Below are 25,542 nucleotides of genomic sequence, written 5' to 3' on the forward strand. Positions count from 1 at the left end.
TGCTGAAAGAAATTAAAGACCTAAATAAACGGAAAGAGATCCCATATTCATCGATTGGAAGACTTAATATTGTTAAGATATCAAAACAATCTTTAAAAAGAACAAAGTTGAAGGACTCATACTTCCCAAGCTCAAAATTGTGCTATGAAGCTACGGTAATTACAATAGTGTGTACTCACATAAGAATACACATCTAGACCAACAGAATAGAGAGTCCAGAAATAAATTCATATAATCATGACCAACTGATTTTTGACAAGGTGGCAAAACCATTCAAAGAGAAAACAATAGTCTTTACAGGGGTGTCTGACTGGCTCAGCTGGTGGAGTGTGCAACTCTTAAATCTTGGGGGTTGTAAATTTGAGCCCTATGATGGGTGTAGAGATTAGGAAAAAAAAAAAAAAAAAGAAAGTCTTTGCAACAAATGATGCCAGAACAATTGGATGTCCACATGCACAGGCATGAAGTTGGACCCCTACCTCACACCATATACAAAAATTAACTCAAAATGGATCAGTGACCTAAATATAAGAGCTGGAACCATAAAACTCTTGGAAGAAAACATAAAGGTTAAGTCTTCATGACTTTGGAATTGGCAATGGATTCTTAGATAGGTGAGCAACAAAAGGAAAAAAATTGGACTTTCATGCATCAAAGACATTATCAAGGAAGTGTAAAGACAATCTATAGAATGGGAAAAAATAGTTGTAAATCATAAATATGATGAGGATTTAGATCCAGAATATATAAAGAACTCTTATAACTCAACAACAAAAAGACAACCCAATTTAAAAGCAGGCAAAGTATTTGAATAGATATCTCTCCAAAGAAAATTTACAAATGGCTAACAAACATATGAAGAGATGCTCAACATCATGTCATTAGGGAAACGCAAATCAAAACCACAATGAGGTACCACTTTACAACACTAGAATGACTAAATGTGTCTTTAAAAATGGAAACTAACAAGTGCTAGCAAGGATGTGGGGAAATTGGAACCCTTGTCCATTGCTTGTAGGACAGTAACATGGTTCCACTTTGAGAAACATTGGAAGTTCCTCAAAAGTTTAAACGTGCAATTACCGTATGATCCTTCAATGCCACTCCTAATTATGTACTGTACCATGGTCTGAATTATGTCCCCTTGGAATTCATGTTGAAGCCCTAACCCTCCATGTGACGGTATTTGGAGTCAAGGAATTTAGGGAGTTAAATAATGTTAAATGAGGTAGGGCCCAATCTGGATGTCAAAGGATGTATGGTCTTTTAAGAAGGCGAAGAGAAAGAGATCTCTCTGATCACAAAGAGGTCCTGTGTGCACACAGTGAGAGGGCAGCTGCCTACAAGCCAAGAAACAAGGTTTCAGAACGAAACCAACCTTGTTGGCACCCTTAGAGTACCCAGGCTGCAGAACTGAGAAACAAGCATCTGCTGTAAGCCTTACGGGCAGTGGTAATTTGTGACGGCAGAAGCCTGCTGCTCATGGAAGTCCGCGTACAAGCCTGTTTGTAGCAGCACTACTCGTATAGCTAAGAGGTGGAAACGGCCCAAATGTCCATCAACGAATGGGGGGGTGGTGGTGGTGGTAAACAAATGGTGGTAGATACATACAATGGAACACGATTCTGTCCTAAAAAGGAATGAAATATTTAATACATGGATGAATCTTGAAAACATTGTGCTAAAGAAGACAGACACAAAAGGTCACAGTATATAATTCCATTTATATGAAATATTCAGGATAGGTAAATCCATAGACAGAATACAGCTTAGAATTTGCTAGGGGCTGAAGGGAGGGGGTCTGGGGGAGAAACTGCTTGATGAGCAAGGGGTTTTACTTTTGAGTGATGGAAATATTTTAGAACTAGACAGAGGTGATAGTTGCACAGCATTGAAATTGTACTAAATGGGACTGCGTCGTTTACTTTAAAATGGTTAATTTTATGTTATATAAGTTTCACCTCAATAAATTATTTAAAAAAAGATCCAGGGGTGGTGTTCCCTGTATTAGTCAGGGTGGAATGAACTTTAAGCAGCAGGTGGGTCTGAGCATGTGAAGGTGGGTGGCCATGGGTGCTTCTGGCACCCTGCCTGAGCACTCCCCCCCTGGCTGCTTTAAGTGTTGATGGATAACCCTGCCCTTTTCTCCAGAGAACTGCCCTTTGCTGACTCGCAGGAGGAGCCACTTTGCTTTGGAGGCTAGGGGCCACCACCTTCACCCCCCTCCCTGTCCCACAATAGCTGACCTCCACGAAAAGCTCCTGGTCTCTAAGTGGGACCAACTCTGAGGCAGAGGAGACTGAAGCTGGCCTCCCACCCTCTCCTGCTCCCCTCACTTTGGAACCTGACTCCAAATGGTTACACGAAACCAATACTGATGGTGAATTCTATGGTCTTTGAATGATATCTCAATAAAGCCATTATGTTAAAAAGATACTTACACGAGTCATTTACAACACCAAATGTTTTTTGTTTTGTTTTTGACATTCTTAAAGGCCCACCTCACCGGGGTAACACATTCCCCCAAATCCCAGGTCAAGTTACATCTTTTCAGTTGAAATTGTAAGAATTAGTAATTTAAAGGCAAATAAGGTTTGTTCTTGTTTCTTGTTCTTCCCAAATACACATTCTTTTTAAAATGCTGAATTCCATTGAAATGGTCAGTAAAGCTGACCAGGGCTGCCCTCGCATGTCAGGTCAAGGCAACCTTCCTCCTAATCAGCTGATGATCACAAGTTCTTTCTGTGGGTTTTTGCTCAGTGAAATCCAGACCCACAAGCATGCACATAACGTGTAATGTTTGTGTTAAGTCAAGCTTTACTATAAAAATGAAAGCAATGGAAACAATGCACAGGATGATCATACACACACCAGTGAGCCCCAAGTCCAGGAGAGAAGTGGGAAAGGCAGTAGGGCAGCCCTTCTCCCTGCCCCACAAAGCAGTGCCCAAATAGTCTCAAAAAACAAGTGGGGGGGGGGGGTGGCGGCTACGGGAAGCTCTTCTAATCCAAATAGGTGAGCCATGGTATTAAGTGTTGTTAGACATGTCACCTGTTTCCCTGACTTTAATGGCCAACCTGTCCTGTGATCTAGACCTCAGTTTACCAGTGTGCTGGCAGTACCCAGGTACCCTGAGAAACATGTGGGATGAACAGCTGTCTGCTCAAAACCATTTCTAAAAAAAGCTGGTTGGGAGACTAAAGAGGAAAAAGAATGGAGCACCCCCCCCACCCCCCAAATCTGTAGAGGTGGGAATGGGATGGTAAGGGATTAGAAATAATTCCCTTGGTGGAAAGGCAATGAATAGGCCCTGAGGTCAGTTCTGGGAGAGAAAACACACCTCAGTTTCCTTTTATTTGAAAGATACACAAAGCATGTTCCCTGAAGCTCTTCACTGCCCCTACACAACATAGGGAGGCTTCAGGTACTGATCTCTAACTCTGCTTGACGCTCTGCTTGGACTTCTCATACTTGTCGAGGGCGCTTGCTTGTGCAGACCCCATCCCTGTCCCTGAGTACGGGGGTGGGGGTGGCAACTGTGGAAAGGTCAGGTATCATGGGCCATGGAGGTGGTGGTGGGGGGAATGGGTGGGCTTGCAGGAGGTAGAAAGGGGGATGGCCTGCAAGAGTTTTTCAATTCAGAGCTGGAGGGTTGTTGAGGGGAGGGTATTCTGAAAGAACCCCCACCCCCCAAGTCCATGAAGAGAGGCTTCCTTCTCTCAGGAAGGGGAGAGGCTCTCAAGACTGCCACGCTGCACTTGGTCTGGCACATCTTCCTCCTTCTGCTCCAAATCAAAGTTCTGTGAACAAGGTTGCAGGTGAGGTCTGGCCCTGTACATGCCGAGCACAGCTCTGGTAATTCTAGGGGCGCATGCATGATGGGCATGTGTTGCCTGCAAAGGCTGGGTTATGTTCCACATCCCTCTGAGAAGTTGTTTTCCTTATCCCACCCAAAATTTTGGCCTGACCTACCTCAAGCTCCTGCAAAACCTCGTCCATGAAGTCCCGGGAGTTGTGTTTGTACGACACAGCTAATCGAATTGCATCATTGAAGAGCTGGGGGTGAGGTGGAGGTGGTGGAAGGAAGGAAAGAAGGAAGACATGGCCGTGGGTGCCAATGCCCTGTCCGTGTCATATGTCCACCCAATACTCTACCCCTAAAGTCGGCAAGGTCACCCCTCAATTCACCTTCTCCCCATCAATGTACTTTTTCTCGCCAAGCTCAGCCCATTACCTCCCTTACTGTCAATACAATGACCCCTTCCTATTCTATTGCTCTGGATTGCCCACTCATAGTCCCTGCAATACCTGTCCTCTCCACCGTCCCTGTGGCCAGCCCTTCTCTTTGCAGCTTCCCTGGTCCCTTCACCATTTGGCCTTCCCTAACCTCACTAGACTACCTCTGCAGTCCACCATTACCTTCACAACATTGGTACCATCAGCAGCTGAGACAAAGTACAGGGGAAGGGAGAACTTCCTGGCAAAATTGAAGCTCTTTTGGGTCATCTTTATGTCTGCTGTAGAGAGAAGGTAAAACACTGGCCTGTCTATCAAGCGACAAGGACAGGAATTGGCAGGACAGGTCACTGGAGGCCCCCATTCCAGAAAGTGGGGCAGGCAGGGGCAATCAGGGGACATGTCCTAGAAAGAGTTCATTTAAAGGGATTTGTGTCTCGGGGAGAGGGAAGATTGCCTCAGTTGGTATCTTTACTGGCAAGAGATTGATGGCAAGCAAACAAGGGAAGAAGGACAGATCACTGAAGGTTCACTGCCCCAGGAATGGAGGAGGAAATGTGTGGTGGTGGGTCCCCCACGGAATGCTGACACGCAGATGCAGGGATGGCCCCACCATCAATTTTATTGGCCACCACGATGCACGGGATCTCTGGCCTGAACTCCCGAAGCTCTGTGTACCAGGTGCTCAGGTTCTTGTAGGTGACTTTCCTCTGCACATCGAACACCTGCAACGAACACAGGAGGGGAGAGAGCTCAGGTTGTCGGTATCTGCACCCCCCCCACACGTGATGTGCACATGCAGGCAAGCGGCCCCGTGAACAGAGGCTACACTTGTTCCCGTCCCTCTAAGGGAAGCCCTCAGAGCCTCAGATCCAAAAGTGGTTTTTAAAATGTTTATTCCAGGGATGCTTGCGCGGCTCAGTTGGTTGAATGTCTGACTCTTGATTTCAGCTCAGGTCGTGATCCCAGGGTCATGGGACTGAGCCCTTCGTTGGGCTCCGTGCTAAGTGTGGAGCCTGCTAAGAAGTCTCTCTCTCCCTCTGTCCCTCTCTCCCGCACTCTCTAAAAATAAAATAAATCTTAAAAAAAAAGTTTGTTCCTTTTCTGTTGTCACCTAATTCCGTTTACCTATTTTAACCAAGTTGTATCATTGTACTAATCAATAGTCTGTTACAAATTGTAAATTTTTGCTTTTTCTCCCCCTTAGTCTATTCTTATTTTTATTGCTTAAACTTTGTCTTAAAATTTCTTTGTGATAATTTTAAATGCTTGTAAAATTCCCCTTTAGTTACTATTGATGTACTTTTAATTTTAAACTTTTGTTTAATCTCGTATTCATTTTGTATTTTAAACTTCCTAAAAGTAGTTTCTAGCCATTATCATCATCATCATCATGATCATCATGAGGCAGCCGGCATCTCTCCTGCTTTGGCGGAGGGGGCAGGTGCGTCTTCGCCGCCACCAGGCTCTGGCTGCGGAGGACTGTGCTGGCTCTGGGAATCGCAGTGGTGCTTGTTCCTGCAGATCCTGGGCCTGATGCTGGGAGGGTCGTCCAAGCGTTCTTGTTGTTGGTAGTGGTCCACACGCAGGAGGCAGTGGGTGTTCACTGGCCAGGTCTCCACTTCACGACCACCACTAACCACCACTAACCCCCGCTGGGCCGCAGGCTCCTCCTCACAGTCTTGGGGAGAATCAGCCAGTTGTAGCGGAAGGAGCTGAGAGCCCTCAAGTGACGGGGCCGGTGCTGTGTGTCCGCTTGTCCCTCTGGATCAGGAAGCTGGAGCAGTTCCACACGACCATCCGTTGTAGGTGGCCGGAGATGGAAAGACTGTCTTTTATTATTTTGTAGCTTGTAATTTGATTACCAGTTTACAAGTTATAGTGTTTTTTACCTATTTTAAAATATTAGCAATAAACATGAACACCGCAGACTGGCTCAAAGGACAGGGGAGGCCAGAAGTCCTGAGACGCTTCAAGTTGCTGCTGCAGGGATGGAGTCCCTCCAACCCCCTGGGAGCTCCTCAAAGGCCATCCTCCAGGATGGGCTCAAACGCCCCGGCACACAGTAGATAGAGCTGGACAACCCTGTAACCTGCTGGAATGGCTGCTCTTACTTCCAAACCACCCAGTCCTGCATGGGACCAAATGGATCTCACCCGGGGCCAGGGGCTTGCTCTGCATGGCAGTGGGCATGGGTCCCTACCCTGGAGGCAGCAGGAGGTCCCCCCCCGGGAGGTTCTTCCGTGGTACCCACAGGCCCCATTTCAACAAATGACCATGCTGTCTTGAATTTAAATGACACTTGTAATGGGTCTTCTGCAATCGGCTTCACATCAGGCTGCCTCCCATGATCACTGTCGATCACCTTTCATCCAGGTCTGGTTTCCTGAGCTGCCTCTCCTTGTTTTGAGAGCTGAGGAGGAGCTGGCTGGGACGAGGAGCAGCCCCATCAAGACTTCAAGGTGGTTCAAGGTGGAGGGTGGAAGCCTAGCTCCCTCTGGGACTAGCAGATCCCCAGGTGCTCATCACCAGGTGAGCGCTTTCTACCTGCCTGGCCCCATGCAGCAGGCACCGGGAGATACAGGCATGTAGGAATGCTGGCAGGACAGACATCCCCAGGTTTCAGAAGACAGTCCAAATGGAGCCAATGGAGAGGGGTCAGAGGCAGGAGGAGTACACTCCCAGAGAGAAAACGGAGGTGGGCTCAAAGCCCCAAATGCCAGCGCAGAATCAAAACAAATGGCTGGGCCTTGCCCTCCCAGTTCTCCAAGGTCAAAGATGTTGACTATGTGAGCCTCCAGGTGAGACTGCTGGCCTGCACTGCCCCCATCTGCCTTTCCCAGTCACCTCCTTGTTCTGTCCCCTTAAAGATACTACCTAGTATTACAATTTGGAAAATTTCAAGAGATTTTGTGTTACGGGATAGTGGAACCTGTGAATGGAGCCAGGACTCTGGGCAGGAGGCCCTAGAGACACAGCCTTGCACAGCTCTCCTGTGCTTCCCTAGCCCTCCCTCAGGCCCTCTTATGGCACTTTTTATCCTGTGGCTCTGGGGGGACCTCTGAAGACTGTGTTCTGGACAGCACAGAGGAAAGGGGCCACTTGGGAGCAACACCAGCTGGCAGTCAAGGGGGCCTCGAGAGCCTATCCGAGTAGGTGGCTCCATCAGGAAAGGATTGTATTTGCCTTACTTAGATGGCATGCCTGATGCTGAGGCCCTGGGTGTGTTCCTCCCCCTGGATGGGGGTTCCTCCCCCTGGATGGGGGTTCCTCATCCGGACCCACTTGAAGCGAAGCTCACCTGGGCCTGTTCACACTCAGAACCTCTGGAAGCACGTGTAGTTTGAAACCTCCCCAGGCTTCCCTGTTCCCCTCTCCCCCAGCACCCGGCCTTGGTGAGGAGGGCTCAGCACTGCTGGGTCACCCCTCAAGCTTGCCCAGAGGGTAGCCTGTCCACTGCCCGGCTGGTTTCATACCATGATGCAGGCGTGGGCCTTGTGGTAGTAGGAGGCATGCATGCTCTGGAACCGCTCCTGGCCGGCTGTGTCCCAAAAGTCTGCAACAGGAACACAGCTCTGACTGCCTCATGGGGCCGGAGGGCAGAGAGACCCGAACACACTGAGCATCTCTGTGCAGATCTCTGTGTGCAGAAACAGAACACGCGGGGAGGACAGGGAGGAACGAAGACCACACAGCGCGCATGTGTGCGTCATCAGGACACAACGCACCTGGGTGTGCCGTGGGAGGTGTGTGTATGGGGGTGCATGGGGGTGGGTGAGAAGAAGACACATGGGCAGGCCAGGAGGAAGGAGAATGCAGACAGGAAGTCCCGAAAGGGAGAAGGCAGGTGTCCCTGTTCTCCCACCCACAAGATGCAGGACCTTCCGAGGTCAAAACCAGGCTGATTTTCCACGTGTGTTGACCACAGATGGTGGACACAGGCAGGCAGGGTGCATGGCCTAACCAAGCAGAAGGCTATGACCTCACAATCTTAAAAGCTTTTGTGGAAGATAATATTCAGACCACAACTGTTATTTCTTTATGCTGGTTAAATTAGAATACCAGGTCAGAGAGCTGGAACGGAGGTCTTGAGTGCCTCCTCCCACCCTCCCTAGGCTCCTCTCTCGGTCCTTCCTACCACCCTTAGTCTCTGCTGGGGGTCTCATTTGCTCCCTGCCTGCCTCTCTCCCAGAGACTTCCATCCCCTCCCCTTTCCTCGTCCTTGAGAGTCTATGGCTCGGCCTTGTGCTGCTCACCCACAAGGACAGTCTTGCCGTCCACCGTGGCCGTGTGCTTGTACAGGGTCAGGGCATACGTGGACAGCTGTTGCGGCTGACTGCATTCAGGTTAAGGAAAAGAGATGAACAAAAAGGAAGGCAAGGAAGGTGCTTGGGGGGAGGCACTGGTGTGATGAAACTGGCCCTCTCCTTTTCTTTTTGGAGTTCTTTAGATTTTAAACTGAATGAATGTGGCAGACAGGATCACTTTCAAGTATCACTGGCACAAACCCCATGGAAAGGCGAAGGGCAGGAGAGGCTGGGAGACATCCCGGCCATCTAAGTACCAGGGACAGCATGGAATGGAATTTTACAAGAGAAGCCATCATAAACAGCATCACGTACTTGGAAAATGCAACCTTGGGGGCCCCAGCCTCTTCAGGGACGGGGCTCTTGCAGGCCAGAGGGGAAACCCAGCCTTAGGCAGCAACATGACCATTCCAGGGAAAATTAATCTCTACAAGCTAGACAGCTGACAAGCTGTTTGTGACCTGCCTGTACATGAAACCCCAACAAAAAGCCTGGGGAATTACTTCCTGAAGCTGCAAGATGCAGGGTGGTCGAACCAGCAAAGCTGGGATGATGCAGGGGCAGCTGCAAAGAAGCACTTGGTAGCAGGTGAAGCAAGATATACTCAGGCTCCACCTTGGGGGTCAAGGCCCAGGGCAGGAAGCAGGACACTCTAGGGCTCTTTTCTGCCACAGTTCTTAGTAGATTGACGTGGGAAGCTTTTTAAAACCATCCCAGTTGCCAGGGAGTGTCTCGCTCCAAGCCTAGACCTTGTGACAATCCATAGAAGGAGGGAGCAGTTCCTGTTTTACAAAGTTCATTCATACCAGAGAATTTTAAAGCATTAGCCCAAGCTTTGAGGTCAGAGAGGTTAAGTGACTTGGCCAAGGCCAGAGCTACTAAGGAGGAGGAGGTGGGGTTTGAATCCAGGCACGTGACCAGGTACTGTTAGCCATTCTATTGTCTTTCTGATGTAAAGCAAATGCAAATAGGACACTGGTGAGAACAGTCATGAAGGAAACCTATGCATTCACTCACCTAGCCCTCCTCCCCAGGGCAAAGGGGTGAACAGTGAGGTTGAGTTGGCATGAGGGGAGAAGGGCCCCAGGAACAAGGAGCACTTCAAACTTTGAAGGATACAATCCATCCATGAGAAACCTCTCCATAAGTCTGTAAGGACAGTGTGCAAGGTGATCAGGGTACATCCTTCAACCTTCCTCCTCCTTGCCCCGCGTCATAACCCCTGTCCAGGCTGACAAGCTGGGGCCATTCATTCCACAGCCACACAGTTTCCTTTTAGGACAATGCCCAGGAACTGCCCCCCAACCCTCTTCTTGACTCCCCTTAAGTGCCCGGCATCCCTTAGTTGTAACACCGATCCAGCACCCACAGCTGCTTTGCCGGAGGGCAGGGACCTCACCTTCCTTCTTTTGGAGCACCACAACAGCCGGTAACCTATATTAGTTGAAGGGATAAAGACCGATCTTTGGAGCTCTGCCATATGTCTACACTGGAGAAGTCTGTGTGAACCATGAACTCAATAAGTCTAAAAGTGAGTTTGTTTAACCCACTCATCCTGTCCTTGTTCCTGAATTATCTAGTTAGTGGCATCACCCCATTCTCCAAGTCTGGAACCTGGAATCAGCATTACTAGCCCCTCATAACAAAACAGGCTACATTACCACAAGTTCATATACCAGTCCACGCGAGGCTCTCAGACCCACTGTTCCTGCCTCTGCACACTACTGACAAACACCATGATCCCTGCTTTATGCCTAGGAAACTGACACCAGGCAGACTGTGCCCTCTGCCCAAGAGCCATTCCCCTAATATTCTGCAGGTCCTCCAGGGCTTTGCTCAAATGTCACCTGAGCAGTGGGACCTTCCCTGGTGATCTTACTTGTAATAGGCAAGTTCTATCTTACCTTGTACTCTGTCTTACCCTGTAGGTAATACCAACAGAAACACTCAGTATTTTACTTATTGACAGTTTACCTCTCTCGACTAGAATGGGAGGCCACGAAAGCAATTTTAGTTTATTGCTGCACAGCCAGTGCCTAGGACAAAAAACATTTAGACTATGACTAGCATGCAAACACCACAGGAAAAACTGTAGCCTCAGTGGGGAGCTTAGATTTCCACCCTTGGGGGGTACCTCAACAACATTACCAAGCTGTCCTAATAGGGAGCTGGAACTTTCTTCTCTACCATATGGCAATGAGACACCCCCCCGCTGCCGCCACCCCATAGTGTCAGTGGAGACCACAGGTGCTGCCTCCCCCCTTCTTCTACTGAAGCAGTGCTGCAGGAAGCCAGCTAAAACAGAAGGTTCAAATAAGATTCAGAGTCTCATAACATGATCTTCAAAATATCCAAGTTTCTTCCAAAAATCATTCATCATATTAAGAATCAAGGAAGATCTCAAAGTGAATGAAAAAAGATAATCAATAAATGCCAACACTGTGCTGATACAGATGTTCAAATTATCTGTCAAAGTTTTTAAAGTAGCTGTCATAAATGAGCAACTATAGATGTGCTTGAAATAAATGAAAATACAGAAAGCTTCAATAATGGGCCAATTCCTAAAAGCACAAACAAGCAAAACTAACCTAGTAAGAAAGAGATCATTTGAATAGCTCTGTAACTATAAATCTCTAGGCCCAGATGGTTTCAGGGTAGAATTCTGCCAAACACTGTAAGAATTAATATCAATTTTGCACAATCTCTTCCAGAGAACAGAAGAAGAGGGAATTCATTTTATGAAGTCACTTTATCCTGATATCAAAATCAGTCAAAGACAGTACAGGAAAAGAAAAACAACCTTACAGACCAATATCTTCCATGAATATAGCATCAACAAATTATTAACAGAATTCAGGAACATACAAAAGAAGTTATACACCATGACCAAGTATGAAGCATTTCAGGCGTGCCAGACTAGTTCGATATCTGAAAATCAATGAATGCAATCTAACATATTAACTGCCTAAAGAAGAAAATCACAGGATCATATTGATTGATGGAGAAAATGCATCTGCAAAACTCAACATCCATTCTCGATTAAAAAAAATAAAATAAGAAACGAGGGGAATTAGTATGTTGAAAAGTACAAAATACTGATGAAAAAAATTAAAGATCTGAATAAATAGAGAGACATACTATGTTTATGGATTGGAAAACTCAATAAAAAAACGATGTCAATTCTCCTAAAATTGATATACAGGCTTAATGCAATGCCTATTAAAATTCCAGCAAGATGTTTTATAGGTATCGTCAAGATTGCATACAACTTATGTAGGCAGGCAAAGGAATTAAAAAGCTAAAACAAATGTGAATAAGAATAAAATGGGAAGAATCAGTCTACCCAATTTTAAGACTTACTATAGCTACTGTAAGCAAGATGTGTGGTACTGGCAGCGGGACAGACACACAGACTAATGGAATACAAGAAGGAACCCAGAAATAGTCTCACAGAAGTAAAGCCAACTGGTTTTTCACAAAAGTGCAGAAGGCAATGGAGGAATGACAGTCTTTCAACAAATGATGCTGGGCCAAGTGAGTATCTACAAAGGAAAAAATAAACCTTTACCCCAAACCCTCATACCTTAAACAAAAGTTAATTCAAAATTGATCACAGATAGGGGCGCCTGGGTGGCTCAGTCGGTGAAGCGTCCGACTTCAGCTCAGGTCACGATCTCACGGTCCGTGAGTTCGAGCCCCGCGTCGGGCTCTGGGTTGATGGCTCAGAGCCTGGAGCCTGCTTCTGATTCTGTGTCTCCCTCTCTCTCTGCCCCTCCCCCCATTCATGCTCTGTCTCAAAAATAAAAAAATAAACGTTAAAAAAAATTAAAATAAACAAAATTGATCACAGACTTAAACGTAAAATGTAAAAATACAAAGCTTTTATAAGAAAACACAGGAAAAAGATCTTTGGGACCCAGGGCTTGGTAGAGATCAAAGTCCATGACTTCAGTAACATCAAAAGCATGATCCATAAAAGAAACAAATGGACTTCATGAAAAGTAGAACCTTCTGCTCTATGAAATAGCTTGTTACAAGACAGTGGAAGACAAGCTCTCAACAGGAAGAAAATGTTTGCAAAGAGCACATCCAGCAAAGACCAGTACCTGGAAAAATAATAGCCAAAACTCCACAATGAAAAAAACTCTCAATTAGAAAATGAGCAGAAGGCATGAAGAGACATGTAACCGAAGAGGAGATGTTCTACATCACCAGGCATTAGGGACATGGAGAGTAAGACCATGCTGAGCTATGACTACATGCCTGCCACGACGGCTAAGATAAAAATTAGCAATAACACTAAATGTTGGCAAGGATGCAGAAAAAACTGCATCTTTCACACATTACTGGTGGGAAAACAGACATTTTGGAAAATAATTTTATTTCTTTTTTAAAACATTTATTTATTTAAATTCAAGTTAGTTAACACACAGTGTAGCACTGGCTTCAGGAGTAGAACCCAGTGATTCATCTCTTACATATGACACCCAGGGCTCATCCCAACAAGTACCCTCCTTAATGCCCATCACCCATCTAGCCCATCCCCCACCCACTTCCCCTCCAGCAACCCTCAGTTTGTTCTCTGTATTTAAGAGTCTCTTATGGCTTGCTTCCCTCTGTGTTTTTATCTTATTTTTCCTTCCCTTCCCCTATGTTCATCTGTTGTTTCTTAAATTCCACATATGAGTGAAATCATATGGTATCTTTCTCTGACTTATTTTGCTTAGCATAGTACCCTTTAGTTCTATCCACGTTGCTGCAAATGGCAAGACTTCATTCTTTTTGAATGAAATTCTTTTTGTCTTCTTTTAGTATTCCATTGTATATATACATACCACATCTTCTTTACCCATTCCTCAGTCAATGGACATTTGGGCTCTGTCCATAAGGTGGCTGTCGTCGATAGCACTGCTGTAAACATTGAGGTGCCTGTGCCCCTTCAAATCAGCATTTTTGTATTCTTTGGATAAATACCTTGTAGTTTCTTAACAAATCAAACATATACTCACTGTATGGTCTAGCCATGAAATGAAATAAAATCTTACATCCGTGCCAAAACCCACACATGTGTTCACAGCAACTTCATGTGTACTAGCCAAGACCCAGAATTAACTGAAATGTCACTTGACAGGTGACTGGAAAAGTCTGGAAAACCACACCGTGGCCATCTACCATGAAATACTATTCAGCAACAAAAAGGAGCACACTATTGATAGTGCAACAACTTGGATGGGTTGTAAGGATATTATGCTGAGTGAAAAAGGTCACAGGTTGTATAATTCCATTTACACAATGTTGCCAAAATGACATGATTATAGAGATGGAGAATAAATTGGTGGTTACAGGGGTTAGGGATGGTGGAAAGTGAGGTGGGGTGGGTGTGAGTATTAATGGGCAGAATGACCAAAGTTTTGTATCTTAATTCCATTGATAGTTGCATAAATCTGCACATGTGATAAAATGACACAGAATTATACATGCATCAAACCAATGCCAATTTTCTGATTTTGATAATGTTCTACAGTAACTTAAGATATTATCATTGAGGAAGCTGGGTGAAGGGTGCACAGGCCCTCTCTGTACACTCTGTGCAACATCCTGTGAAATCTGTATTATTTCAAAATGAAAAGAGAAAAAAAAGCAAAACAGAGAGGGACAAAAACCACAAGAGACCCTTAAATACAGAGAACTGAGGGTTGCTGGAGGGGAGGTGGGTGGGGGATGGGCCAGATGGGTGATGGGCATTAGAGAGGACACTTGTTGGGATGAACACTGGGTGTTATATATGTAAGGGATGGATCACTGGGTTCTACTCCTGAAACCATTATTACACTGTATGTTAACTAACTTGGATTTAAATTTAAAAAAAAGGCAAACAAAAACCACAGGTTGGGAGATGTCTGCAATGCTGGTAACTGACAAGCATGAATACACAGAAAATATGAACAGCTCTGATACGCAAGTGAGAGAGCACACAGCCTGTGCACTAAGAATACGAACAGGTGAATGGCTAATGAACATATAAAAAGATGCTCAGTGTTTTAATAATTTAATAATTTTAACGCAAATTAAAATGAAGTAGCTTTCACATCCCTTCAGACTGGCACAATTCAGAAAGTCACATGACACTGAATGTTGGGGATTTTGTACTGTGCTGGCAGCAGCATAAATTTAATAGAACTATTTTGGAGAGCAATTTGGATATCTCAGTGTTTGAGGTAATCTTAAAACTAGGCCATTTCACCCCAGGCCTAAGTGTGTGCCCAAGATGGTAGGCACAAAAATATTCACGGCAGTATTGTATTTAATATAAAAATGATAACATTGTAAATGTTCTTCAACAGAAGAATAGACAACTTTAGTACAAACTAGTTAAAAACAAATTTACTAAGTTGCTTACCACTTAGCAGATACTATGGTAGGTGTCATGACATAACACTGAACAGAACAGATGAAGATCCCTGTCAAGACAGACAACAAATAAGCCCTTAAAATATATGCAGCCACATGTGTGGTCATCGCATTTAGGACAAAGGCATCGCTATAGTTGAGTGGGGTTAACCGTTTCATCAATTAAGCATGTGGAAGCAATTGAGTATCTGTACCGGGAAGAGATGAACCTTGAGGCCGTTAATGAAATGGGGAAGTAGGAGGCTCTAGGGGGGGGGTCAACCCCCACCTGAAATATCCAGTAAACTGGAAAAGATGATCAGAACGAACCAATTCAGAACTGACTGGACGCACAGAAGCAGGACAGCACTAGGTGGCAACAGAGTGCTGATCCCCGTAGAAGGGCAACCTGCACCAACCAGCGGCAGCTGCCCATCCCTCAGGCCTGCCGCACCAACTTGGTGAGCTGTGCTCCAAGGTTCTGGCTACGGTCTGGGGTGCCGGAGAGATATTGCCCTCAATCAGTCTGGGTCACATGTTTTGCTCAATTAGGTCTCAGCTCTCTCAGGCTTCAGGTTTCCCGTGCTGGTGTATATTGGAGATTTCAAGGGCTAGGAAGATCTTAGTTTTTCTTTCCATTTTTGGAGCCAGAAGTTTAAGGAAATCTTTGTCAGGTCACTATCTGACCACAGATAATAGAACAGAAACATCAGTGACCACACACAAGGAATACACACTTTGTGAAAATAGCCTGGAAAAATTACAAATAGACAACTCTAGCCCCAAACAAGGGGAAATCAGCAATGCCTGAAGAGTGGGAGAATCTGATTTTTAAAGGTGTCACATTAAAACACTCAGACTGGGGGCGCCTGGGTGGCGCAGTCGGTTAAGCGTCCGACTTCAGCCAGGTCACGATCTCGCGGTCCGTGAGTTCGAGCCCCTCGTCGGGCTCTGGGCTGATGGCTCGGAGCCTGGAGCCTGTTTCCGATTCTGTGTCTCCCTCTCTCTCTGCCCCTCCCCCGTTCATGCTCTGTCTCTCTCTGTCCCAAAAATAAATAAAAAACGTTGAAAAAAAAAAAAAAAAACACTCAGACTGTCTAATTCTCATCAAAACAACTCCAAAGCTTACAAAGAAATGAGAAGATATGACCCATTCTCATGAAAATAAGAATCTGACAGAATCAACCCCAAAAGAAATGCAAACATTGGAATTACTCGTCAATTATCAAAATTGGGTATCTTAAATATGCTCAAAGGGCTAAGGGAATTCATGGACAAAGAATTAAAGAAATCAGGAAATGATACATGAATAAAATGAGAATATTAATAAAGAGATAAAAATTATGAAAAGGAACCCAACAAAACTTCTGGAGCACAAAAGCACATTAATTACAATGAAAACAAAACAAAACAAAATAACCTCACTAGAGGGTTTCAACAACATATTTAAGCAGGCAGAAGACAGGGTCAGCAAACTTGAAGATAAGGTGGTTGAAATTATCCAGTTGGAGAAGCAGGAGAAAGAAAGAATAAAAATGAGCAGGGCCTAAGGAACGTGTGGGACAACACAAAGCAAACTAACATATGCATCGTAAAGAAAAGAGAGATCTGAAGAAACAATGGCTAAAAACTTCCTAAACTTGACACAAGACATGAATACACACACCCAGAAAGCTTCACACATTCCAAGCACGATAAACCCGGAGATCCACATTGAGACACATCATAGGCAAACTGTTGAACCCTAAAGACAAAATCCTCAATAAGACAAACAGCCCCTTTCTCATCAGACACCACTGAAGTCAGAATGCAGTGGGATGACATATTTAAAAGGTCCTGAAAGAAAAAAGCTGTCAACCAAGATTTCTATATCCTGAAAACTATCCCTCAAGAATTAAGAAGTTAAGACATTCCCAGATAAAGATAAGCTGATGAAGCTCATTACCAGTGAACTTGCCCTACAAGAAATGCTAAAGTGAGTCTCCTTTACGTTAACACAAAAGGGCACTAGATGGTAATTGGAAGTTGTATGAAGAAGTAAAGATCTTCAGTAAATGTAGCTATGTAGGTAAATATAAAAGCCAGTATTCTTGTACTTTTGGTTTGCAACTCCCCTTTTTCCTATACGATTTAAAAGGCAAATACAGGGGTACCTGGGTGACTCAGTCGGTTAAGCGTCCGATTTCAGCTCAGGTCATGATCTCAAGGTTTGTGAGTTTGAGCCCCGTGTCGGGCTCTGTGCCGACAGCTCAGAGCCTGGAGCCTGCTTCCGATTCTGTGTCTCCCTCCCTCTCTCTGCCTCTCCCCGGCTTGTGCTCTGTTTCTGTCTCTCTCAAAAATAAATAAACATTAAAAAATTTTTTAAAGGCAAATACATAAAACAATAACTATAAATCTAAGTTAACGAGCACTGAACATATAAAGATGCAGTCTGTAACAAACCAATACAAAGGCCTGGGATGGAGACATCTAGGAACAGAGTGTTGGTGTACTACTGTAACAAACTGGTAATATTTAAATAGGTTGTTATAAGTTTAAGATGTTAATTGTAGTCTTTAGGGCAACCACTAAGAAACAATTAAAGAATTATACAAAAAAAGGGAAAAGAGAATCAAAATAGCACACTACAAAAAAAAAATCAATAAAAAAAATATTAAAGTAATTGAGGAAAACAACCAAAAGACACAGAAAACAAACAGCTAAATGGCAGAAATAAGTCCTTCTTTACCAGTAATTGCTTCAATTACTGTTGTTTCAAATGTCCATGGATAAAGCTCTCCAATGAAGAGTGAGAATACTGGCAGAATACATGAAAATACCTGATCCACGCATGTACTATCTGTAAGAGACTCACAATAGACCCAAAGTCACAAAAAGGTTGAAAACAAAAGATGAAGATAATCCATGCAAACAGTATCTAAAAAGGAGCTGGGACAGCTGTACTAGAGTCAGACAAAATAAACTTTCAGTCACAAGTTACGAAACAAAGAAGGATATTACACATTGATAAAAGTTTTTTTAATCTACCAAGGAAATATAAAAGTTATAAACATATATGCACCTAAAAACAGAGTCCCCAAATACAGGAAGCAAACACCGATAAAAGTAAAGGGAGCTGTAGTTAGCTACACGAGAACATACTAAGATCTCAAACCCCACTGTCAGCAATGGGGACAATGGCTGAGGCAGAACAACAAGGAAACCAAGGACTTGAAGAATACCACACACCAGTCAGACCTAACACACATACAGAGCACACTACACCTAACAGCAGCAGCACATGTCTCTCAAGTGAACACAGGTGATCACATAAAACAAGTCTTAATAAAATTAAAAAGACTGAGATCATAGGAAGCATCTTTTCCAATAGAATGGAAGGATACCAAAAATAATAGCAGGAGGAAAACCAGAAAATTCACAACTATGTGGAAATTAAACAACACAGTATTAAACAAGCAAAAGGTCTAAGAAGAAATCATAAGGACAATTAGAAAATGTCTTGAGACTTGGGGTGCCTGGGTAGCTCAGCCAGTTAAGTGTCTGACTTTGGCTCAGGTCTGTGAGTTCTGTGCTGACAGCTCAGAGGCCTGGAGCCTTCTTCTGATTCTGTGTCTTCTTCTCTCTCTGCTCCTCCCCCACTCACGCTCTGTCTGTCTCTCTCTCAAAAATAAGTAAACATTAAAAAAAAAAAAAAAAGAAAATGTCTTGAGATGAATGAAAATGAAACACAGCAAACCAAAACTTAAGGATGAAGCCAAAGATGTGCCAAGAGCAAAATTTATACCCGTTAAGCACATACCTTAAAAATGAACAAAGATCTCAAATCAACGACAAACTACACCTTAAAACACTAGACACAAAAGAGCAAACTAAACACAAGCTCATGAGAGGAAGGTAGTAGTAAAGATTTCAGTGAAGATAAACAAAATAGAGACTAAAAAGACAATGGAGAAACCCCTGAAACAATAATTAGGTCTTTGACAAGATCAACAAAATCAATAAACCTTTAGCTGGGCCAAGGAAAGAGAGAGAAGGCAAAATCTGATCAAAATCAGAACTGGGGACACTAACATCAATTTTACGGAAATGGCATGGAGCCTGCTTGGGATTCTCTCTCCCAAACTCTTTCTTGCCTCCCCTGCTTGCGGGCTCTGCCTCTCAAAATAAACTTAAAAAAAAAAAAAAAAAAAAAAAAAAAAGAGACTACCATGAATAACTGTATGCCAACAAACTGGATACTCTAGAGGAAATTTCTAGAAATACGCAAACTACCAAACCGATATAAGAAGAAACAGAGAATCTGAATGGACTATACCAAGTAAGCAGTATCCAAAAATCTCCCATAAAGAAAAGGCCAGGACTGGATAGCTTCACTGGTGAATTCTACCAAGCACTTAATGAATTAACACCAATCCTTCTCAAACTTGTCCAAAAAATTGAAGAGGAGGGGCATTTCCTAATTCTTTCTAGGAGGCCAACATTACCCTGATTCCAAAGCCAGACAATGACATACAAGAAAAACAAACAGTATCTTTAAACATACATGTAAAAATCTTCAACACAGCAATAGCAACCAAATTAATATTAAAAGGATCATATATCGTGCTTGCTTCAGCAGCACATATACTGAAAAAAGGATCATATACCGTGACCAGGGAAGATTTCTCTTGGAATTTATGGGTGGCTCAATGTAAGAAAAAACATACCATATTAACAGACTGAAGGAAAAATCCTACCTGTTCTCAATAAATGCATAAAAAGCATTTGCCAAAATTGACACCATTTCATGACAAAAACACTAAATTACTAGCAATAGAAGGTATTTCCTCAACAGGATAAAGGCCATATACGAAAAAACTGTAATAAACATCATACTTAATTGTGAAGGACTAAAAGCTTTTCCCCTAAGATCAGAAACAGGAGAAGGATCCGACTTTTGCCATTTCCATTCAACACAGCCGTAGAAGTTCCAGTCCAAGCGCTATGGGGAGAAAACAGCCATTCTGAGCTGCTGCTCAGGCATCTGACAAGCAGGACAAGGCTGCTCACACCGAGTCTCGAAATGCAGATAAGAACCTGAGCTTAGGATGCCCGCCCAAGTTCCCACTTTGTCTTTCCCTGGCACCTTCTAAAATAACCACTTAGGGAGTGCCTGACTGGCTCAGTCATAGAGCACGTGACTCTTAAATCTCAGGCTTGTGAATTCAAGCCCCACACTGGGCATGGAGCCTCCTTCAAAAAATAAGTAAATTAAATTTTTTTTTTTTTTTTTTAAATAGCCACTTAGATTTGAGCCTGCAAAAAGTGAGTGACCTCCACCCCCAAACACCTTATAAGTGCTTGCTGGTGACCCAGGATGGAGGGCTGCCCTTCCCCTGGCTCATTTCACTCCCACTTCTGGGATCCGTAAGTAATAAATCTTGGGACTTTTTCTTGTGGGTGTATTGAAAGTGCACCTTCAGTCAAAACAAGCCCAGGGCTTTCACTTCCCCAAAGTGGGAGCTCAGGGCTGGCTTATACCTCTCATCCACCCTTATCCATCAGGTCATAGCTGGCATATTCTCTTTTTTTTTTTTTTTTTTTAATGTTTATTTAGAGAGAATCCCAAGCAGGCTCCATGTTGTTAGTGCAGAGCCTGACGTGGGGCTCAATCCCATGAACTGTGAGATCATGACCTGAGCTGAAATCAAGAGTCAGACGCTCAACTGACTGAGCCACCCAGGTGCTTAAGTCAAATACACCAGCTGCAAGAAGCCCCTAACACAGGCACCTTTGCAAGAAAAGGAAATAAAAGGCATCCAAATTGGAAAGATGGAAGTAAAATTATTTCTATTTAAAGATAGTGATTTTATACATAGAAAACGCTAAAAAGTCCACAAAGACAGTAATAGAGCTAATAATTCAGCAAAGCTGCAAGATATAAATTCCACACACAAAAATAGTATTTCCATACACTGGCAATGAAAAGGGAATTTAACCAAGGAGACATAATACTTGTACACTAAAACTATAAAACACTGCTGAAAGAAATTAAACTAGACATAAATAAATGTAAAGATATCAGTGTTCATGGATTTGAAGGCTTACTGTTGCTAAGTAGGTAACACTACCCAAACCAATCCACAGATTCAATGCAATCCTTATCCCAATCCCAATGACATTTTTGCAAAATAAAAGAACATATCTCAAAATTCATATGGAATTTCAAGGGATCCCAAGTAGCCAAAACAATCTTGTGAAAGAATAACAAAATTGAGGGACTCACATTTCCCTGAGGTCAAACCTTCACACAAAGCTATAATACTTAAAATAGTGTGGTACTGGCACAAATAATATGAACATACAGACGAACTGAATAGACACTTGAGAAATAAACCCTCACATACATGGTCAACTGATGTCTGACAAGGGTGTCAGGACCATTCAATGTGGGGGGAAGCATTGTCTCTTAAACAAATGATGCTGGAAAAACTGGATATTGCCATGCCAAAGAATGAAGGTGAGTCCCTTCCCTCACACCATATACAAAAGTTAACTCAAAATGGATCAAAGACCTAAACTTAAGAGGTGAAACTATAAAACTTTTATTTTTTGTTAACATTTGGTTATTTGAGAGAGAGTGTGCATGTGAATAGGGGAGGGGCAGAGGGGCAGAGAGAGAGAGAGAGAGAGAGAGAGAGAGAATATCCCAAGCAGGCTCTATGCTCAGCCTGGAGCCCGATGTGGGGCTTGATATTACAACTGTGAGATCATGAACTGAGCTGATATAATGAGGTGGACGCTCAACCGACTGAGTCATCCAGGTGCCCCAAACTATAAAACTTTGAGAAGAAAATGTAGGATCGTATCTTAATGATACTCCCCTAAGAGCAGATATATAGACCAATGGAACAGAATAGAGAGCCCAGAAACAAGCCCACACATATATGGTCAAATATCTCATCAGAGAACTAAGACTATACAATGGAGAAAGGATGGGGGCACATGCAGGAGCGAAGGAAAAGCCCCCCTCAGGAGGCAGTGACCAGATCTGAGGACGCCTGCTCACAAGCAGTGGAAGAACTACATCATTAGAGTCCACCCTCAACAGAGGCTTGGGGGGCCAGAAACACAGGTGCAAACAGGAAATGGAATCAAGAGGCACGAATGTGCTGTGTGAACAAGAAAGGCATTTCAGAGAAAGTCTGGTGCTTGGGGCGGCCCCAGTGGCCAACACTGTGGTAATCGATGAAGTCTTGTATTACTACTTTGTGTTTGTCGTCCTAAGGGAGGCTTGTAAGAAACTGGCATTGAACTTGGGGCTGGGCGGCACCAAGGAAGCTGGCAAGGTGGCCATCTTGGGGCTCACACCAAGCTACACTCTCTACAGCCCCCATCTGCTAATGAGCTGACAGCTTGCTCCCTGCCTGCCTGCCTGCCATTCCTGCTCCCTGTGTGCTGGGAAATACTAAACGTGGTTGGGGAAAAAGGGGGTGCTATTTACTATGTAATCTCCCCATGCTACAACACTCACCCACATTTTCGTTGTACAGGCATGTTTTTGAGGGCGGTCAGAGTAACTGCAAGACGCTAAACTAGAGCTGCAGTGTGTATGTATGGGGTAGGGCAGGGAGAATGGGAATTCATGAAGATGGCCTAAAAACCAGCAAAGCCCTTGGAATCAAAGGGTAAGGTAATAAGTGATGAAGCTGGAAGACAAGGTAGACCTGGAGCACCTAGGAGACAAGACTCAAGCTGAGAAGGCAGAATGGGAGGTGTGGGATCTGCCAGCATCGTAGAGCCCCTCCTCAACCCTACAGGTGGGAGTCCCAAACTGCGCACAGGGGCACTGGAGCCAGTTATGATGCAGCCAGTCTCCACACTGATCACAGCCAGTCGTCATTTCTTTCTACTCTGCTTAATCTGGATGGGTTCCTCCAAGAAAGCATCTGCACCGCTTCTAATCAATCTGTCACCGGGTCTCCATTCCCACTGTTTCTGCCTCACAGACTCGCCCACACAGCACATGCAGGATCCCCTGGCTCTGATGTCCTCACCCTGGACTGCTTCAGCAGTCTCCAGGGTGACCTGCCCATATCTGCTGCTAGGACTCATGGAAAAAGCTTGATTTATTCAGTCCTTATGACTTGCTCCCCCCTCCTGCAACACACACAGCTGCTGATGTGTTCCCCCTCACCCCCCCCCCCCTGCGCTGGGACTGGTCTTTCTTCCCTCATCTCCCAACATACTTGGATTTGCCCACAGCGCTGTCTCCTAGGCAGATGATCTTCACGTTGTCATCAGCATCATATTTCTCTTGGTCGAGCTCACAGGGTTTGGCTCTGTCGCTGGCCATTGGCTCCCGGCTCCTGGCTGTTCAGCCTGGGGTAGGTGCGTGTGTAGGGGGTCTTGTCACTGTCTGGGAAGTTCAAGAAGAGGCTGTTGTTAAAATGATGGGAAGTTTCCAAATCTATTTCTTCCTCTTCCTGGACTGGGGAGAGAAGGAGCTGATGAGAGCAGGGCCCAAGGACACACTTACATCCTTCTCTACTCACCACCAACCTGGCTGTCACTCGCTTCACTGTGGGGTTGTAATCTTGTCCCCACCCAAATCCTCTTCAGGTGGTGGACCCTATGTCATCTCTTTACTACAGCTATGTTCACGGCCACACCTTCCACTCCCACCTCAAAAGACAGTATTTTACAAACTGTACATAGACAAGTTTCTCACTGGTAAAACAAGGACAAAAACCAGTGCCCATGTCATACAATCAGTGTGAGACAGAGACAGTCCTCTGTAAACCTGAGCTCTTCTCACTGAATGACAGCCCACACAGCCAGAGACACCTAATGTGCATTCCTGACCACCCACCTCATGCCTCTCACCTCCCCTTCACTTTTCACCCTGGTTCAATCAGTAGCTGTTTCTTCCTCTCTCACTGTGGACATTCCACAGACCCTCTTCTCTAAGGTTATTTCAAGTATCTTCTAAATGCTGACGATGCCAAATCTGCACCTACACCAAGATTGCTTCTCTTGGCAGCAGACTCAAGTAGGCAACTGCCTACCAGACTTGGACTAGTAGATTCTGCCACACAGGGACAAATAACATGTGAAAACACAAATACTTAAGTCCTGCCCACCCCAAACATCAATCCTCACATCCCTCATCTGTACAAGACAGTGCCGGCCACCCAGTGACAACATCTAGGTGTGACATCATCTCTAGCTCTGTTCTTTCCTCACTCCCAAACAGAACCTTTAAAATTGTACTGAGAATGTACAATAGTCCAGACTCTGAGGTAATTAGGCACATAGAAATGACGCCATAGGCTCTTACTGAGCATTCACCATGAGCAGACCTTGTGCTGGGTTCAGAAGAAAGGAGACACGATGTTGGCAGTCTACTGTGGCAAGAGCGATGGCAAGGGTGTGAACACCGCGGAGGGTGTAAAATACCAACAGGATCCCGAGTTTCCCTGATTGTACCACTGCAGTGCCATTGCCTCTCCTCAGGTAGGTACTGAGCCTTGTTTACCCAGGTACCCTCAGCTTCATGAGCAGTGCCTGGGAAGTGGCAGATGCTTGGTAAGCATAATGAAGGGGTGCCCCTTCCACTTCCACGCTGGAGCAGAGTGACCTGTTCCAAAGCCAAACCCAACCTTGTTAACTTCAAGCTCGAAGAGTTTCAATGGTTGTCACTGTCCTCACCATCCAGTGCGCAAGCTGTCTTTCATTCAACTTTTTTTTTTTTTTTTTTTTTTTTTTTTTTTTTTTTGGCATTCAACACATCTCGGAACCAACCTTCCCGGTTAGGCTGGACTGCCCTCGCCCCCAGACCGCTGCGTGCACCCAACGACGCGTCCTTCTCCTGCCTAGGGCCTAGGGATGGTGGGTCCCAATGCTGAGCCTGCTGGGGGGAAACAAATAAGACCACGGACTCCGCAGGCTGGCCCGCCTGTGGCCAACCATTCCCCAGTCCGCGCCCGCCGGTTATGCATCCCGATCCTGTCCCGGTCCCCGGACCACCCCGCCCCGTCGCGTTCCGCCCCAGTCCCCGTTCCGCCCCGAATCGTGTCATTCTCCGACCCGGTCCCGCCTCGGACGCCGCGGGCCAGCCGGGGACTTACTCCGCGCCGCGCTCCGCTTCCGGCTCAGTCGGCGTCCTCGCAGCTGCTACGCAACCGCGCAAGGACCCAGAGGAGGGCTGCCCGGCCGGAGGCCTGAAGGACCCCTCCTGGGCGCGGGCTGGCTAGCGCGGTGCCGGCCGGGAGGACCTCAGGTGATTGGGTGAACCGCCGCCGGTGCTGAGTCGGGCGGGGCTGGAGGCCGGGCGGCGGGAGTGTGCGGGGTGGGCTTCCTGCGACGTTCAAGTGGGGCAACGTGGATAAATGCAGCTGGATTGTGTTTTCCATCTTGGTGTAGGAATTTGTGACAGAGTAGCTCGTGGCAGTTTCATTTCTTCTTTGTTAAAATATTTAGAAAACCTGTACTTGAAAGAAAGATGCCTCGATTATGAGTGACTTTGAGGCGAAAACTAGAAATAAACATGAGGGGCCCCTGGGTGGCTCAGTCCGTTAAGCGTTGGACTGGGCTCAGGTCATGATTCATGGTTTGTGGGTTCTAGCCC

The 25,542-nt window shown here is 45.1% G+C and overlaps 1 protein-coding gene across 2 annotated transcripts; it reads right to left on the bottom strand.

The window, feature by feature from the left end:
* Positions 1-1,704: 1,704 nt before the first annotated feature.
* RABL2B (RAB, member of RAS oncogene family like 2B) lies at positions 1,705-25,087 on the bottom strand. Of its 2 annotated transcripts, none has more exons than XM_042993657.1 (10): positions 25,043-25,087; positions 24,717-24,825; positions 23,162-23,331; positions 9,663-9,692; positions 8,493-8,572; positions 7,713-7,792; positions 4,850-4,961; positions 4,420-4,514; positions 3,973-4,056; positions 1,705-3,800 (listed from the first exon to the last, which is right to left on the bottom strand). In XM_042993657.1, the coding sequence occupies exons 3-10, from the start codon at positions 23,266-23,268 to the stop codon at positions 3,720-3,722; spliced, it is 669 nt and encodes a 222-aa protein (XP_042849591.1). In that variant the 5' UTR covers positions 23,269-23,331; positions 24,717-24,825; positions 25,043-25,087; the 3' UTR covers positions 1,705-3,719. The 2 variants fall into 2 exon arrangements, with proteins under 2 accessions (XP_042849591.1, XP_042849589.1); XM_042993655.1 differs by having other exon boundaries at positions 4,420-4,517.
* Positions 25,088-25,542: the final 455 nt, after the last annotated feature.

Source organism: Panthera tigris, chromosome B4 (assembly GCF_018350195.1).
Source record: "Panthera tigris isolate Pti1 chromosome B4, P.tigris_Pti1_mat1.1, whole genome shotgun sequence".
NCBI lineage: Eukaryota > Metazoa > Chordata > Mammalia > Carnivora > Felidae > Panthera > Panthera tigris.